At 42.3% G+C, this 15012-nt stretch overlaps 1 protein-coding gene across 1 annotated transcript in view; it reads left to right on the forward strand.

Annotated features, from left to right (window-relative positions):
- The first annotated feature begins 10991 nt into the window (after positions 1-10991).
- Positions 10992-15012, forward strand: part of ARHGAP29 (Rho GTPase activating protein 29) — a 50483-nt gene continuing 46462 nt past the window's right edge. The window contains exon 1 of the mRNA XM_059821790.1: positions 10992-11253. Within this exon, the coding sequence (XP_059677773.1) occupies positions 10992-11253 (262 nt within the window). The remainder of the gene's footprint in view (positions 11254-15012) is intronic.

Consider the following 15012-nt stretch of genomic DNA (forward strand, 5'->3'; position numbering starts at 1 on the left):
GAAATCCCCTTCAGGAATTTAGGTGCTGCACCTAGGCTTCGGGAAGGCTCACAGCTGAGAGCAGCTCAGGAGTTGTCACTTGGGACCAGGCATCTACAACTCTTTCATCAGAAACTGAATAGCGTTCACTATTTTTACTGATGCTTTTGTACAGTAGTTCAGGGATTAGCGTACTCAAAGATATTTAAGAGGCATTTAGTAACTTTCTTGCCCTTAAAGGGCCCACACCTGTATCTTTTCTACTTGCATTTATTTATGCCAGATCTGTAGACGTGGACAAGTCTCACAACTGCATGACCAATGTTTCTTTCCTCTGTTTGTAATTACATCACTTGAGTGAAGATCCAATACTTTGAAAGAAAGGAAATACTGATGGGTGGAAAAGCTCAATCCCTGGCCCAGTATAGAATGTTGCTAATTTAAAATAAAAATGTTAGAGTAGCAAGTCCTCTCCCAGAAGCTGTGTCTGAAGCTCATATTCATGATCAGCATTCATAATTATCATTGGCAGAAGGAAGCAGATTTTTTTTTTAAATTATGTAAACTGTTACGCAGGACTAGGAGCAGAGCTCTCTCGAGGCTCACCTTTGTTGCTAATCTAGTTATATGCTACAGAATCCTCATGACAATATTGCCTCAGGCTATTGATCTGAATTCACTGACAGCAAAAGAGACAGGCAATAAATAGCACTGTACTTTCAAAACCTATAAATGCATTGTAATCACTTTAGCAACTTCATTAATATTATACCCTCTAGCATATATACTCACTAGTGTTCAATAAAGTGGGTTGTCATTTTAAAGACCTAAATTAATACAGATGATTAAAACTACTGTATCACAAAGCAGAGCGTAACACTTCATTTGGTAAGAAGATGTTAGAAAGAACTTTGCTGAGATGTTCATGTTACAAAGTCCGGGATGAAAACCACTGAATGAGCTCCTTATACTTCCTCGGGTAATGTGACCAGCATATAAAATTCAGTAAAACTTCAGATCAGCCATACACTATAGCTGGATTATGTTTTCCTAGCCTTGGCAATATTATGGTCAGATGCTGCCTGTGTAGTTGGAAAGCAAAATAATCAGCTAGATCTACTTTAGCTTAGAGCTTAATTACCTATGAGCTATAGTAAGGGTAAAGTATACCTTGTTCTGTAACGATGAGAATAACCTGTATTTTCCAGTCCTTTCTGGCCCTGAAGTACTAAATACTGGCCATTAGTCATGCACAGGAGAACGCAGTTCATCTCACCTTCCCCTCCTCTGTATCTGAGCCATCCCCTAGCCGCAGTTCAGATGTTCTATGCTACAAAGCAAACGTAGTCACTATGCTTCAGATTCCCCAGGATTAGCTCAATTGTCCTTACTAGCTGATACCAGCCATCTTTATTCTTTAACTACACCCATTAAACAAGATTCACTTACACTCTTACGAGGATACCCATACTGAGAATAACATATCTTCTTATGAGTGCAGTATAAGGCAGTTTTTTGCCTATATAATTGCAAGCAGCTAAGAATAGTTTTGGTTTAACTTTTGTTTTTCTCCCGAGCTGAGAAAAAAAAACCCAGAAAACATACATCATGGTACATGAAATGGATACATTGGCATAAAAACTGAATATGACAGTTTCTTCCTGCACAAACTGTACAACAGCTAAGCTATCAATGGCACTCATCTTCAGCTGAGTCTCTCTTTTATTTGAATAGGCTCCAACATAAAAATATGATCCCTGGCAACAAAACTACATATGGAAACCAAATAAAGTCTGTGAGACTAGCACAGAAAACTCTAAGCCACAACGAGAAAAATTATTCCAGCTTCACCTAAAGCAGGTTGCAGCTCCCTACCCCATCACAAACTATTACACTTAGGTTTGCCAGCATTGCGGCAAGCCATGCTCACTCTCCTGGCAAAATGATCCCAGTGAACTGCAAAACCTTTAACCATTGGGGTTCTTTTAACTTGGATCATTTTGCCAGGACTGGATTTGAGCAATCATACCACAACATCACAGGTAGGAGAAGGAAGGAAGAGACAAAAGCATAGGTTTGGAGGTAGAAACCACTTAATCACAAGTGGTACATTTGATTGCTACTTAAGGACCTTACCTGCTCTCCCGACCTGAAATGCAAAGACATATTTTTAACTTGCACTCCATTTTTCCTCTAATAATAGTTATCAAACTATGGAGGATTAGGGGTTTTATTTGCTACATTTGAATTGACTTACTGTTGTGTTAGTAATTATGCAAATGGGGGGGAAGGAAAAGTTTCTAGCCCACTTTTTTTTTGTTTTTCATTTGATTTATCAAACACTTAAGCTACTAAGAACTGTCAAGAACATATAAAGAAATTTTTGCTTTACAGCTGAGAGCAGCAATGGTCAGCACTTTCAGAAGGATTTTGGCAGGCTCCAGGGCAGCGAGAAAGAAACCCAGCGACAGCGGTAGCCCCCACAGCACGCCCCAGGCCTGGCATCCTGAGGACTTTCAGAAACTGGGTAATGCTGTCTCTGTATCTTATAGTCTACTTCCAAGCCTTAAGTCATAACACAAAGCCAACAGAAGCTACATGTCAACCCCCTTCTCCCACAAGGCAAATCCAGCACCGAGAGCTTTGCTCACCACCTCTCCCTCAGCTGGCAGGCAGTAACCCTGCCGCCCAGAGCACATCAAACCCACAGCCTGGCTGACAGCCTTTGGCAAGATACCACCTACAAGCAGTTCCCAGCCAAACCTCCTGTTCCCTATAGAAACAGCCTTAATTGCCGGCCCTTCTCCCTTCAATCCAGCTGGTACCGGTACAGCAGGTGGGGCTAACTGAGCCGGGGCGTTAGCTTCGGGCCTCCTGGCTCCCACAGCAGCAGGTCGCTCTGCCATAATTACTGCTGGTTAATAGCGTGTTTGGCAAGCTAAGAAGGTTCTGGAAGTTGTTTCTTTCATGCAGGCTTCCCTCTCATTCCTCACCACCCACTATCCTCCTTGGCAATTGCTAGTTAAGGTGGAAGTTTTTAAAGAAACTGCTTGTTAAAAGTTAGGAAATGGGGTGCTGCCCATGCCAGGGGCAATCCTTTTCCCTGGAGGATTAGCACATGGAGCTGTTCTGTGTCCAGTCGCATTTCTCACATCACACTTCCAGCCTTGCATCACTTTTGAGGAATAGTTTATGATAGTATGTAGCTCATCCTGAGCAGGGCCAGATGTTATATAAAAGGAGGAAAGACCAGGGAAAGAGGTTTAAATTAGATCAGTTGATATAACTGAAAAGAAAAAGCAGAGTTTTGGGGCATCAGGTTTGAGAATAACTGCTGTGCATTCAGTTAAATATCAGCTAGATCATCTGAGAGAAAAAACAGTCAATAATTGTGAAATAGAGGAGAGATTAGTGGACGACTATTAGCAGGGGGAGAGGTGATTAAGTGATTATCTCCTATAGAAAAGAGAGAGGCCTTGTTCATCATGTTAAAAAGCACAGAGGGATTATCTTGGCAGTAAGCCATTAAACAAAAAATATGGTTTTTAATACCTGCTAAAGCTATGAATTTCATTTCCCTTGCTCATCTTTTGAAGTGTTTTGTGGTCTGCCTTGAAGATCAGGACTGAGAAGAGAGAGATGGTTGATGCCTGGGCGAGAAGCATGTCTGCAGGAGATGGGGTGTTTCTGTTCTCTATCAGTTGGCTCTGCAGGTTCATTCCAGTGCATAGTGGCTGCTGCAGTTTCACCCACGTAGCTCCCCTACGGGCATTCGGTGCGCTGGCTGAAATGTAGGGTGTTCTATGAAGTGCGTATGAATCTGGGTATCTTGATGGGTTCTCAGGTAGGTGGGTGGTATTTATTACAGCCAAAATGGAGATCTCACAAGAGGAAAAATAAATTCTTCTATAAACCAGCAGTAGATGCAATGGGGCTGGGAGAACAATTTTCTTGAGTTTTCTCAGACTTTATACAAATAACTTTCAGGTTTGAGTTCCAGCTGTTCTTCATTGACTGTTCATTAAAACTTAAAATGTAGCTGTGGGCAAGGTTTTGTTTTACCAAAAATGTCATTATTTGCATTAACAGGAGCTGAGTGTTGAACTGTTTTCCGGTACATACGAATGATGTTGGCCTTTTGCAGGAGCGTGTATATAAGATTCTTGGAAAGAAATGGTTTATGGAAATGCTTCTTGAGAACAGAAATCTGCTCGCTGGAATCTAAGCAGAAGGTGGAAACTTCTACCAAGTTACCTCTCCAAGTGATTTGTTTAATTGTATTTATAGTGATGCTCAGTGTGTGGCTAGAATCGGGTTCCCTTCTCAGCTGTTGCTTCCCTTGCTGACATGGCAGTTAACGATAGTAACAAATATCTAGCTCTGTACTGAACTCTTAGTGCTCGTGGTAAGTTACATACTCATAATTCATGTCTTCCAACTAGTCTAGAATATTTGGCATTTCTGCAGATACATAGAATAGAGAGAGTATTTTGAAACTGATTTCTTAACAAACCTCACTTTCCCAGTTTTAGTTGCATTAATGCTACCTAGAAATGTTCCTTCTCTTGACAGTGATTGAAAGCTGCAGTGTAGAGCAGCTTTCATCAGGCAGGCTTTTCCTTGGATTTCAAAGGGACTTTTGTGTGAGTAAAGTACTGTTCAACACTGAGAAAGGGAGAAGCAGGCATTTGGAGTTTACTCCATAGAATTTTTTTTTGGGGGGGGGGGGGGGGGGTTGGTTTTTTTTTTTGTAAGAGAGATGTGCCATAGCTTTTATTTCACTGTTCATATATGCTCTATCAGGAAAAAAAAACTGTTAAAAGAATCACACAAGTGGCTCTTAATGAGTTAGAGATTTTAGTGGCTGCTCACAGGAAATTTCAGCATTTTTAATGAGAACAAATTTGATTTTGGTGTCTCTTCTTGGAGAATACATTGTTGAGACACTGTACTATCTTTATTGCCCCGATTGTCACTATTTGCCTGTTCATTGAACGAACCGATTGTTTGTTCCAAGCAAACTATGACAGTTGAATGAAGTGCAGAAAAAAGGTGACTTTAAACAACTTCTCACCTGCTCAACTTCTGTTGCTTCCCCGAAGCCTACATTAGTGATGCTGTAGGTTATACTTGGCTAAAAAGGGGTATTAGCCCTGTAGAGTAGCAAAGGATGGCCAAAATACAACAGCTGTCAGACCTTTAATCCTCCTTCCAGTTTATCTACTGCAGCAAAAGTTGCAAGCTTAATGTAGACCTGGTCTTTAATGCAAGCTGTATTTTCTCGAATGTAGATCTGTTATTTCCATTTCTCTTTCATGTAATATTTTACAAAGCAATTTAGGAGGTAATCAACACTGCACTGTCTGGGACATGGTTGCAGCTGTTTTGTGCTAGTCTTGATTCAGAGGGAATGCAGAGGACTCTGTATTCAATTTGGCAGCCAAACTGAAAATGGGGAGGAAAAAAGCTCTGAACAACCAAAATCAAAAAGGACAATTGTTTGTTGTTTTACTTTGAGGAAAACCCAAACATTCACATAATGTGGCAGATGAGGGCTCAAATCCTTTTTTCAAAAGATGTTTGAAGCTAGGCCTCCCACAATGTAGAACACTTTTATGTTTTAAATCAAAAGTGCCTGAAACAAAATATTTCAGAAGCATAAAAACATGTAATCCTAGTGTTTCTACGTTTTGCCACTTTCATTTTGACCTCTGGAACTGATTTTTTTTTTTTTTTTTGCAAATAAATGATTCACCAAAAAAAATTTGCTGAATTCTTGTAGAGGGGCAGGTTAGCCTATGTGGGAGCTGAGATGAGAGAGAGGAGACTAACGCGTGGAAGGGCTGAAGCGTAACGAAACATATGCCTACTGCAGAAACAGTGAAAGGACTAGAGCTGGGTATGTACTTGAAACAGCTGAGTTATTCTTCCTTGCATTTTCTAAAATGTGCCTGGAAATGGTGTAATTATGGCAAGATAAAGCTGCTTCTGTTTTCAGAAAGAGTGTCTGTAAGGGAGGGTCTGCTGTAGTTATATGCTTTTCTTTCTAACAAAGGTCTGGCAGACATAGTATCCATTGCTTTGTATTCTATCTATTGATACGTATAGGTGGAATTTCTTGTTTATCTCTTTTATTGCTATTGGACACTCATCTAATGGTTTCAATGGCTTTTCCCACAATAAACCTTTAATACTTTTTTCTGATGATGTGATTGTCGATTGTACTATTTAACTTGCATTCCCTACCGTAGTTCCTTGCTTTCACGTTAAATTAGTTTACAATTGTTTACTCTGGCCTGATTTTGACATCTGTTGAATCAACTACCTGAATGATCAAAATCTTTTTGAAGCTCAGGGCATTGTTTTCTTTGTTTGCTTTTCTCCATACTTAGAAAACTTAAAGAATTTATAACCATTTACTGGCTTTCCAAATTTACATCACATTTTATTTAGGAATTTTTAAGGTAAAGAAAAGTTATTGAACAGTGCTTAACACTGACACTAGAGATAAGTAATGTCACAACTTGTTTTAGTTTGGTTGCTTAGTTTCAGGCTTTATAAATTCCAAAAGAAATGGAATAGAATTCTTCCAATAGAAGAAATTATGGCATATATGGAGAGGAAGAATGGACCAAGGAGAAGGCTGGTGCTCTGACACAAAATCCTGAATGGGTAGTGTGCTGGAGTGGCTGGGGAAGGAGACTGGAGCAAGGATGGGGAATTTCAAGATGTAAAGCCTGAAACCGCTAGGGTTGAGGGACTGGGCTAAGAATTAGATGCTGAGGGCTTTGATACATTATCAAAAGTATGTCCCATTCCAGAGCTTGGGCATCGGATCTAAGATTGCTGAATTTACATGGCCTTTTATTAGTGAGGAGTGAAGTGTGGGTTTGTAGTCCCTGCCTCTAGAAGATGGAAGAACTGCTGCTGCCATCAGTCACTGTGAGCTGACATAACAAAAGTCTGTACAGAGGTCTACAGGTCCTGATGCTGCTGGGAACTGCTTCAGGTTCTGTATGATGCTGCAAATTTCTGCTTTTCCAACTTCTTTTTCTTCTTAACCAGAAAAATGTGCATATATGTGCACATGCAGCTAAATTCAGAAGCCAAATTATGCCAAAATCCACTCCCATGCTGGGGGTATAGTCTGATGTCGTTACATTTTGATGTTACTGCTTTTATTATCCCTAAGTAGCTCACAGAGCTCGTACAGAAATAAAAGCAAACTGAGTGTAGCAGAAAGGAAAGTATGCATGTGTGCATGCATGCATCTTACTCGTAACAATACTGGAAACTGTACGATGAATGACATGCTAGATTCAGGAGCAGAAAACATGGGAGGTTGAGTATGAGAAATATATTCTCCCCTTTGCCACGCTGTTTTTGTTTCTTGTTGGGCAAATCACTTAAAAGTAAATCCTCTTTGCTAAACACCACGTAGTCTGAACTTGGACTTTTCCTCCCTTCTGAAGCTTCTTTTGTGTACACCAGCTATTTCTGCGCAGCTCCTTCCCCTGAGCTTTGCACGCACACACGCTAAGCCCGTCAGCTGCGAGCTCCTTCCAGGAGGAGGTACGGGCTGTCCCTCGCACGGAGGCGGCGGCGCCGCCGCGCAGCACCGGGGCTGAGCGGGTGTTGTTCGGCCGGCTGGCTGCCGGCGCAGCGAGGGCGATGCGGCGGGAGCGGGAGGGCGAGTCCTCCCTTCCCGTGTCCCACCGGCCATTGTTCGGCTTATCGGCCCGATCGCGCCTCTCCGCTCCCCAGCGCCGGGTCGCGCTGCACGCCCCGCGCGCCGCCCCGCTCGCCCCGGCCACGCACCGGGCGAGCCGCCGCCCTCCCCCGGTGGAGGGGGCCGGGCCCCCGGGCACCGCCCCCGGGCGGGGCACGCGCAGAGCCCCGCCCCGCAGCGCGCGGCCGGCCAACGGGCGTGAGGGGGCGGCGCCGGGAGCGGCGGCGACCCCGGGGGCGGCGGCGGCGGTGGCGGCCGCGCTGTGGGGAGGGCGCTCCATGGGCAGCGGGGCGGGAGTGCGCAGGGCCCGCGGCGGCCCGGCTGCTGCCTGCGCTTGGCCGCCGCTCTCCGGTAAGGGCTGCCGCTGGGGGAGGTGGGACGCGCCGCGGCGGGAGGGTGGGGGGCGTCGCCTGTCGCCGCCGGGAGGAGCCGCGGGTGAGCGCGGGGCAGGGCGGCGGTGAGTGGCCGGGAGAGCGGGGTGGCTGGAGGGGCCCGGCGCCCCTCTTCCGCTCCCGTCGGGTCCCCGGTGCGGGTGTCGGCCCTCCGAGCCCGCCTTCCCGCCCGGCGGTCCCCCGGAGCAGTCCTGGGCGGGGGCCGAGGGCCCACCTCCGCCATGCCGCGCACCTCACGCGGTCTCCCGGCGGCGTCCCCGCGGCCTCTGCCCGCTACCTGCCCTCGCGGCCGGGCGGCTGCGGGGAGATCCCTGGCCGCGGAGGACGTGCGGTCTGGCGGCGGCGGGCCGCCAGGAATGCGCGGCGGGGGCAGGGCGGAGCGCGGAGCGCCGACCCCCGCCCGGGGCGCGGGGAGCGGCCCTGCCCTCGGCCAGGGGGCTGGCAGCGGCCGAGCGACGTGGCCCCTTCGGGAGCGTCCCTTTTTTTTTTTTTTCCTTTTTCCTTCTTTTTTTTTTCTTTCTCCTCCCTACCAGGGAAATTGTGCTGGGAGAGCAAATTTCTGAAATATCTGGCGCTTTTTTTTCCTTTTTTCCGTCGGGACTGGCAGTGGCTCGCTCTTAACCAGAGGAGTCTGGAGGCGTTTGTAGAAAAGCTGGTGGACGCTTTTCGATTTCAAAGCCAGAGTCTCCAGAAGAAATATGAAACACTTCTCAATAATGAAAGGCATGTGTTCTGTGAGGGAAACTTTTCCCCATCTGCCTTGTAACGCAGGAGGGGCAGACGTGAGGGCTAGTATTTATGAGGAAAAGGTGACTTGTACCAAGCTGTTCCGTTTTGGTTCTGCTGCTACTTTACAGCGAGTTTCTCTCAAGTTTTTCCCATTCAGAAACATTTTGTCATCACTTCTATAATTTTCAAAGTGGTGGCATTATTGTACTACTCGTTGCTTGTCTGAATAAAAAGAAATGCAACATCCCTCTGAAATAACACAGCTTTAAAAGCGTGGACTTGCTACAGGAACAGGTCTAACAATATCACATCATGCTACTTAAAGTTGACTGTGAAGCTGGCCAGACTTAAAAGAGGCATGTCTTTTAAATAATATGAAAATCTCTGTCTCGATATAAATAGATATCACACTTGTTAAAAGGAGAGAAGGTTATGTGGCTTTTTTTTTCTGTAATTGCAAGGTGGGATTGCAAAGTAGCTTTGTAGCCATGAGAGTTATATGTGGGAACAGAAGAAAGTTGCTTAAACATTAATGTTTAATGTAAACCTCACTTCAATCTGCTTGAGGTGTTTGGAATTGCTTAATTATCTGCATTATTTGTAGAGTCTCATGTGTGCTCTTATAGGTAGTGACTTGAACCAGTAAACAGAAATTAGAGCAGTTAATTTGTGTTAAATTCTGAAGTCTTCTTCCCCCTCCCCCCAGCACGCACTCCCTGGAAGGCCTGCCAGATTAATTACAACAACAACTGCTCTGACCACGTTTCCTCTGATATTTTTAAATTGCAAAGAGAAATAAAGCAGAAATAATGGAAAAAATAATAGAAGTGCATTAGAATAATGCCTGTTGAAATACATAGTGGGAGTGTTCCAAATGTGAAAGGTGCTACTTCTTCAGTTGGTCTAACCAAATACAAACATATGCAGGAGAGCCTATTTCAACCAGCATTTTTAGATTGTAATAACTTTTATTTTCAGCTAAAAATAGTTGAATTTGAGATTTTGCTGCAGACATGTCTGCAACCCATGTTAACTTTTTAGCTGTCATGTTCCAATTTGGTTTTTTTTTTCCCCTGTAGTGTTTACCATATAGTGTAAACATTGAGAATTTCTCCTGATGTTGAGGGAATAATAGGAGGCATTGTGCGAGCTGCTGGAACCATACCTGACTTCGCCACCTGGAGCTTGCTGCTTTGAAATGAATCACTTAACCTGACATGGGGAAATTTGCAGTAGCATTCTGTTTTTCCAAACCAAAAGGAATGGAGGTAGTTGCTTAGTTATACCAATATAGTCTCCCCCAATTTGTACATTTTTTATGGTGGAACTTCTAAGGTGTGTACTAAAGCAGAGCAACACCCTTCAAGATAACTGCACTGAGATTTGCAGATAAACTTTGATACTAAAATTATTTTAAATCTCTTCGCTTTTCTATGTCTTTCCTTTGATTGCCTTTCATATTAAAAGATAGCAGGTTGAAAAGCCCGCATAACTTCTTTCAGGATGTTTGCCTTTCTGAGATGAACTGTGATAGGCCACAGTTTCTTGCTTGGCACAGTCTACGCAGAGGAAATTCATCCTATCAGATCAAGGCTGTCTATTATCTTAAGAGACAGGATGCTGAATACAACTTGGTGGTTGATGCGAGCGGGGATGGTGGTCATGGTCTATATCACATCAAGTGTTTTTGCAATTGTATTCAGTTGTAGTAACATTTCATGGTAAAGAACAGGTCTCAGGGTGAATGTAAATAACTTGATTTTTAAGGTTTCCAGAATAAATATTCAGGGAAGAAACTTTTCTGATGAAATAAGCATGCATCATAATTAGCTTTTGAAATAATTTCTGCATACCATTGATTTTTATGCAACACTGTATATCTGCTGTACAAATTAAAATAACATCAAACAGTCAAAAACCTTTATAAAACTTCAGTTAAGCATTGTAATGTAAAGCAGTATCATCTTGAAAGAAATTTTGGAACTTGTCAGTAAAAATATATTACTTCACATATATTTCTATACTTACTAATCAGCATTTTTCCTTCTCTTCCACCTCCTTCCCCCGCAATTTTTAAGGGTTTCATCTTTGGCTTGTCAAATGGACATTAAGCGACACTGAGTGTTAACTGCAAGAGCTCTATAAGCACAGCCACTGCTGGGATGTTGCGACAGAACGGTGGAAGTAACAAGCGTGGTTTGGGATTAGTCCGGCTGTCTACCTCCAACTTCTTCACCATCTCTAATTCAGGAAATTGGGGAATGGGGCGCAGCACCAAGAGCAGCTCTCTGAGCAGCATTAGCTCCAACTCTGACTGCTATGATAATCCTGTTGTGGATCCAGAATATATCATGCAACTGGTGAATGATGTCAGAAAATTTGCAGATGTGCTACTCTATTTGAAGGAAGCCATTCTTTCAGAAGGTGTGTCAGTTGTTCTTTATTCTTAACTCTTAGGTTTTTCTGAAACTTGCACAACTCTATTCATATGTTTTTAACTAGTTTTTACTGTGGTTATTCCCCTTGCTCTTTAGCTTCCCCCTTTATCCTCTCTTCTTCCTCCCTCCCTTCCCCCAGCATGATGATAACGGGAAATGGTGGTTGCTAGTTTGGGTTTTGTATTTCCTCATCAGAACACTGTGCAATCTGTTTCATAATCATAACAAGGGAAAATAGGCTTTTAGCAGGCTGTCCAGGCTGATGTTAAAAGTTAGGGAGACCATCAACTGACTAGTTTTTAACCACCTGAATGTTTTTTATAATTCCAAAGAATTCTGTTTAATATATTGGTGATGTTTCAGTTTTCTAGGCTGTTTTGGTTTGGTTTGTGAAAGTCTAACATGTTAGTAGTTTGATTTTTATAGTAAAATGTAACCCTTTGCACTTTCTTCCTCTACAAGAGAAGTATGTACCATCTTCCGCCAGCAGGTGGAAACTGCAAATTTTCTTGCTTAGGAGGAGTATGTATTATTGTGTGTTCCTGCTCCTTTAGGGAAACGGCATTAGTCCATTCTTGGTCATCAGCAGGAAAGCTTTTATCTAACTTATACAGAAATGTTATGATGTTGATAGCTGAAACGACATCCAGAGCAGTTTTGTTTAAGATATCCTGAGTGCTGAGCATTTGCAGTCACCTCTGTGTTTCAAGTGGCTCTGCACACAGCTGAAATAGCTCTACCAAAAGGTGTGAACGAATCTTAACAGAGCAATAACTTGAGACTAGTGATCACTTCATGTCAACGGTGTTTTTGCTGAGCACACAGGATGAGCAGAGTTATTTGTGAGATGGGGTGTCTGGTGCCTACTGACACTGAAATGAGCATCCTGTAGGAAAGGACTATCAAAATACTGAACTGTTCCAGTTGCCATGCAGCAGTTGTTAATTAATGTTTGGTTTAAAATTTTGGACTCAGAGGATGCAAAAAACTAACATGGAAGACAGGAGTTGTTGTCTTGTTTTATACTACGTTGTGGAATTAATTTGTGAAACAGTGTTGTCCATTTAACAGATTGTTAATTTATAAAGGAGAGATGTTTTCTTTTCCATAGTCGGGAGTGTTCTTTCTGACCTCTGTCCCCAAAATCTCGCTATATTGTGAGTTCTGTAATATTGAGCTTGTTTACTGCTGGCTGGATACAACCTCCTGGAAGCTGCATAGTTTGAATTGCATTTCTCAGTCTTACTTATCTTTGGAAATGTTTACAGTTGTCTGTCCAAAAATTGACAAAAACTTACTAAGGTGATTGGACAGACTTCTTAAACATAAAATTCTGGCTCTTAATGCTTGCAGGTTACCACCATCCTGAAATTAGTTATGTCATTTTGTCCAAGGTGGAATCAATTGCAAGGATAGGAAATTAATTTCTTCTTTTTTGGAAAGCATTTATCTATTGACTTGATGTAGATTTTATTGAATAGTAAAACTTTGCCCTAAAGTTTATAAAATAAGAATTAAATTCTGCTACTAGCTACAGGGAAAAAAAAATATTTTGATGTGTATATGTTGCATGCATCTTCAAGCAGTTCAGAACTGGCAAAAGTAAGTAGTGCAACGTGGTTGCATCAGTGAGCGCTTCTATTTGCCTGGCAAGCGTTCCTAGAGTCTACTGTAGGTCTTCCAACCTCTAACTACTACTCCCTCAGCTTCTACATCTACTGTTAGTCACAGTATTGCCGCTTTGGCAGATTTGTCTAAAAACTCTTTCCCAACGCACAGTAACCTCCCTCTTGACCATGTGGCTCCCTGTTCACCAGAGCCATCCGTTCCGCTGCTGGCATCTGCGTCAGTAGGTAGGCTGATTCCAGTGAGCGCATGCCCTGAATTTTGTACCAACTGATGGTTGTATTCCCTGCTTGTGTTACCTGAGCTGCCTTGGAAGAGCCTAGCAGTTATTCACCCATGATTCACTTAACATTCTCCTGAGATAGTGATGCTATCTCGAGTGAAAAATCTAAGCTATTTTGGATTATAACATGTATTCATGTCTGAACTAGGTCATAAGTGCCTTTGGATTATAGACGTGTACTGTGTTTTGTACGGCACCAATGCAAATCAATATATAATGTGAAGAATAAGTTGAGATCTCTTTTAAGAGGAGAGTGTTATATAACTGAAGTTTTCTGTAGATTTCAAGGCTATTTCTCTTTGTGTTACTTATGCTAATATAATTTAATCCCTTACAGTAGTCTCATTATCATAATGCTGAATAAATTTTGGATATTACTTTTCAACAAAGGTAAACCCAGCATTGTAACTTACTTTGGTTATTTTCAGACTCTCACCTAACAATGTTTGTTGCATAAACTGAAATCTAAAAAAAACTTGGAACCTCCTTGCTGGCACCAAGTAGGAAACTTGTTTCTTAATGATACTTCACATAAAAAACTAAAACACCTTCCTCTGCTGCCCACCCCCCCCCCCCCCCCCAAAAAAAAAACAAACCCGCAAACAAAATCCCTCTGAATATAACTGTAGAGTTGAAAAGTTTGTCAGCTGTTTGGACATGAGGGAGCTGCAGTTGCCTCTTGTGTTGAGTGGAACACCATGTGTTCCATACACTTGAGTTCATGCTGTTGTGTTTTAAATTCCCTTTTGAATCTAGGCATTGTACTCACTGGATGTAATGATCTGTTATTAGCAATCCAACTTGAGGCATAGGATCAAGATACTTTACCAACGTCCTTATTAAAGAAGAGGACTGGGCATTTTTTGAACCTAGGTCAATGAATCCAGTGCTGTTTCACAATAAATTTTTTTTATTTAATTCTACTTGATGACAGGCTGAACCTGTAGTGGTTGAACTGCACAAACAGTGCATCAGTCTTTTGGTCCGGTCTTCAGTTAAATTTGCAGATGAGCGAGATTGTGTCATATGGCTGATATTAGTAAGGATAGTTATATTGTCATTATGTCTTAGTGTTTGAACTGAAAGACCTTATTCATTTGTAGCATTAGTACTTTATGAGGTCAGAGATAATAGAAATATATTGAGGAGACTCAAAATAAGTCAGTCTTCTTTCCATTCTGATAAGAAGAAAATGAAAACAGTTCCTCAGAAATCCCTGCCTAGAAGGCCAAACTGGAGAGTTTGTTTAATTAATACCTAGAAGACTCGGATCATTACCTGCAATCTGTGCTACTCTTAAGACTGTTCATTTGAATTATCACTTTTATTGATGGCGTTCTGTATTCTTGACCTACCCCAGGTTTAGTTCTTGTTTCAGTTTTAATGTACATCCTAAGTACAAACTGTTAAGATATACTGGCTTGAAAGCTGGTGAGTTTTCTCTTTGTGTTTTGAGTTCCAATAGTAATTTTTCAGCTATCAGTTCAAAGTGTGAGAACCTAATTGATGCCTTCAACTTGCATCTCTCTTTGAAAAGGTAGGACATACAGTGAAGTACAATCTAAATGCTGGAGCTACCCATGATCTTCAGAGGTAGTGGCACACAAGAAGAGAAGTAACTTTCTGTGGAAGAGAATGTTTTAGGAGCTCAGAAGTTGTTTGCCTCCCACAGAGACCTGCTGAGGGCTTAACAACCTGACCACAGTATTGAAAATACTTCAGAATTTCAAGTGCATGAGGTATACTTAAGCTAAATCCTGTAACTTGGAGAGGGTTAATTCTTGTCCCAAAGCATGGGTTTAATGTGTCTGCAAGTAAACACAGTTGAATTTTGAG

The sequence above is a fragment of the Gavia stellata genome, chromosome 10, assembly GCF_030936135.1.
Source record: "Gavia stellata isolate bGavSte3 chromosome 10, bGavSte3.hap2, whole genome shotgun sequence".
Taxonomy (NCBI): domain Eukaryota; kingdom Metazoa; phylum Chordata; class Aves; order Gaviiformes; family Gaviidae; genus Gavia; species Gavia stellata.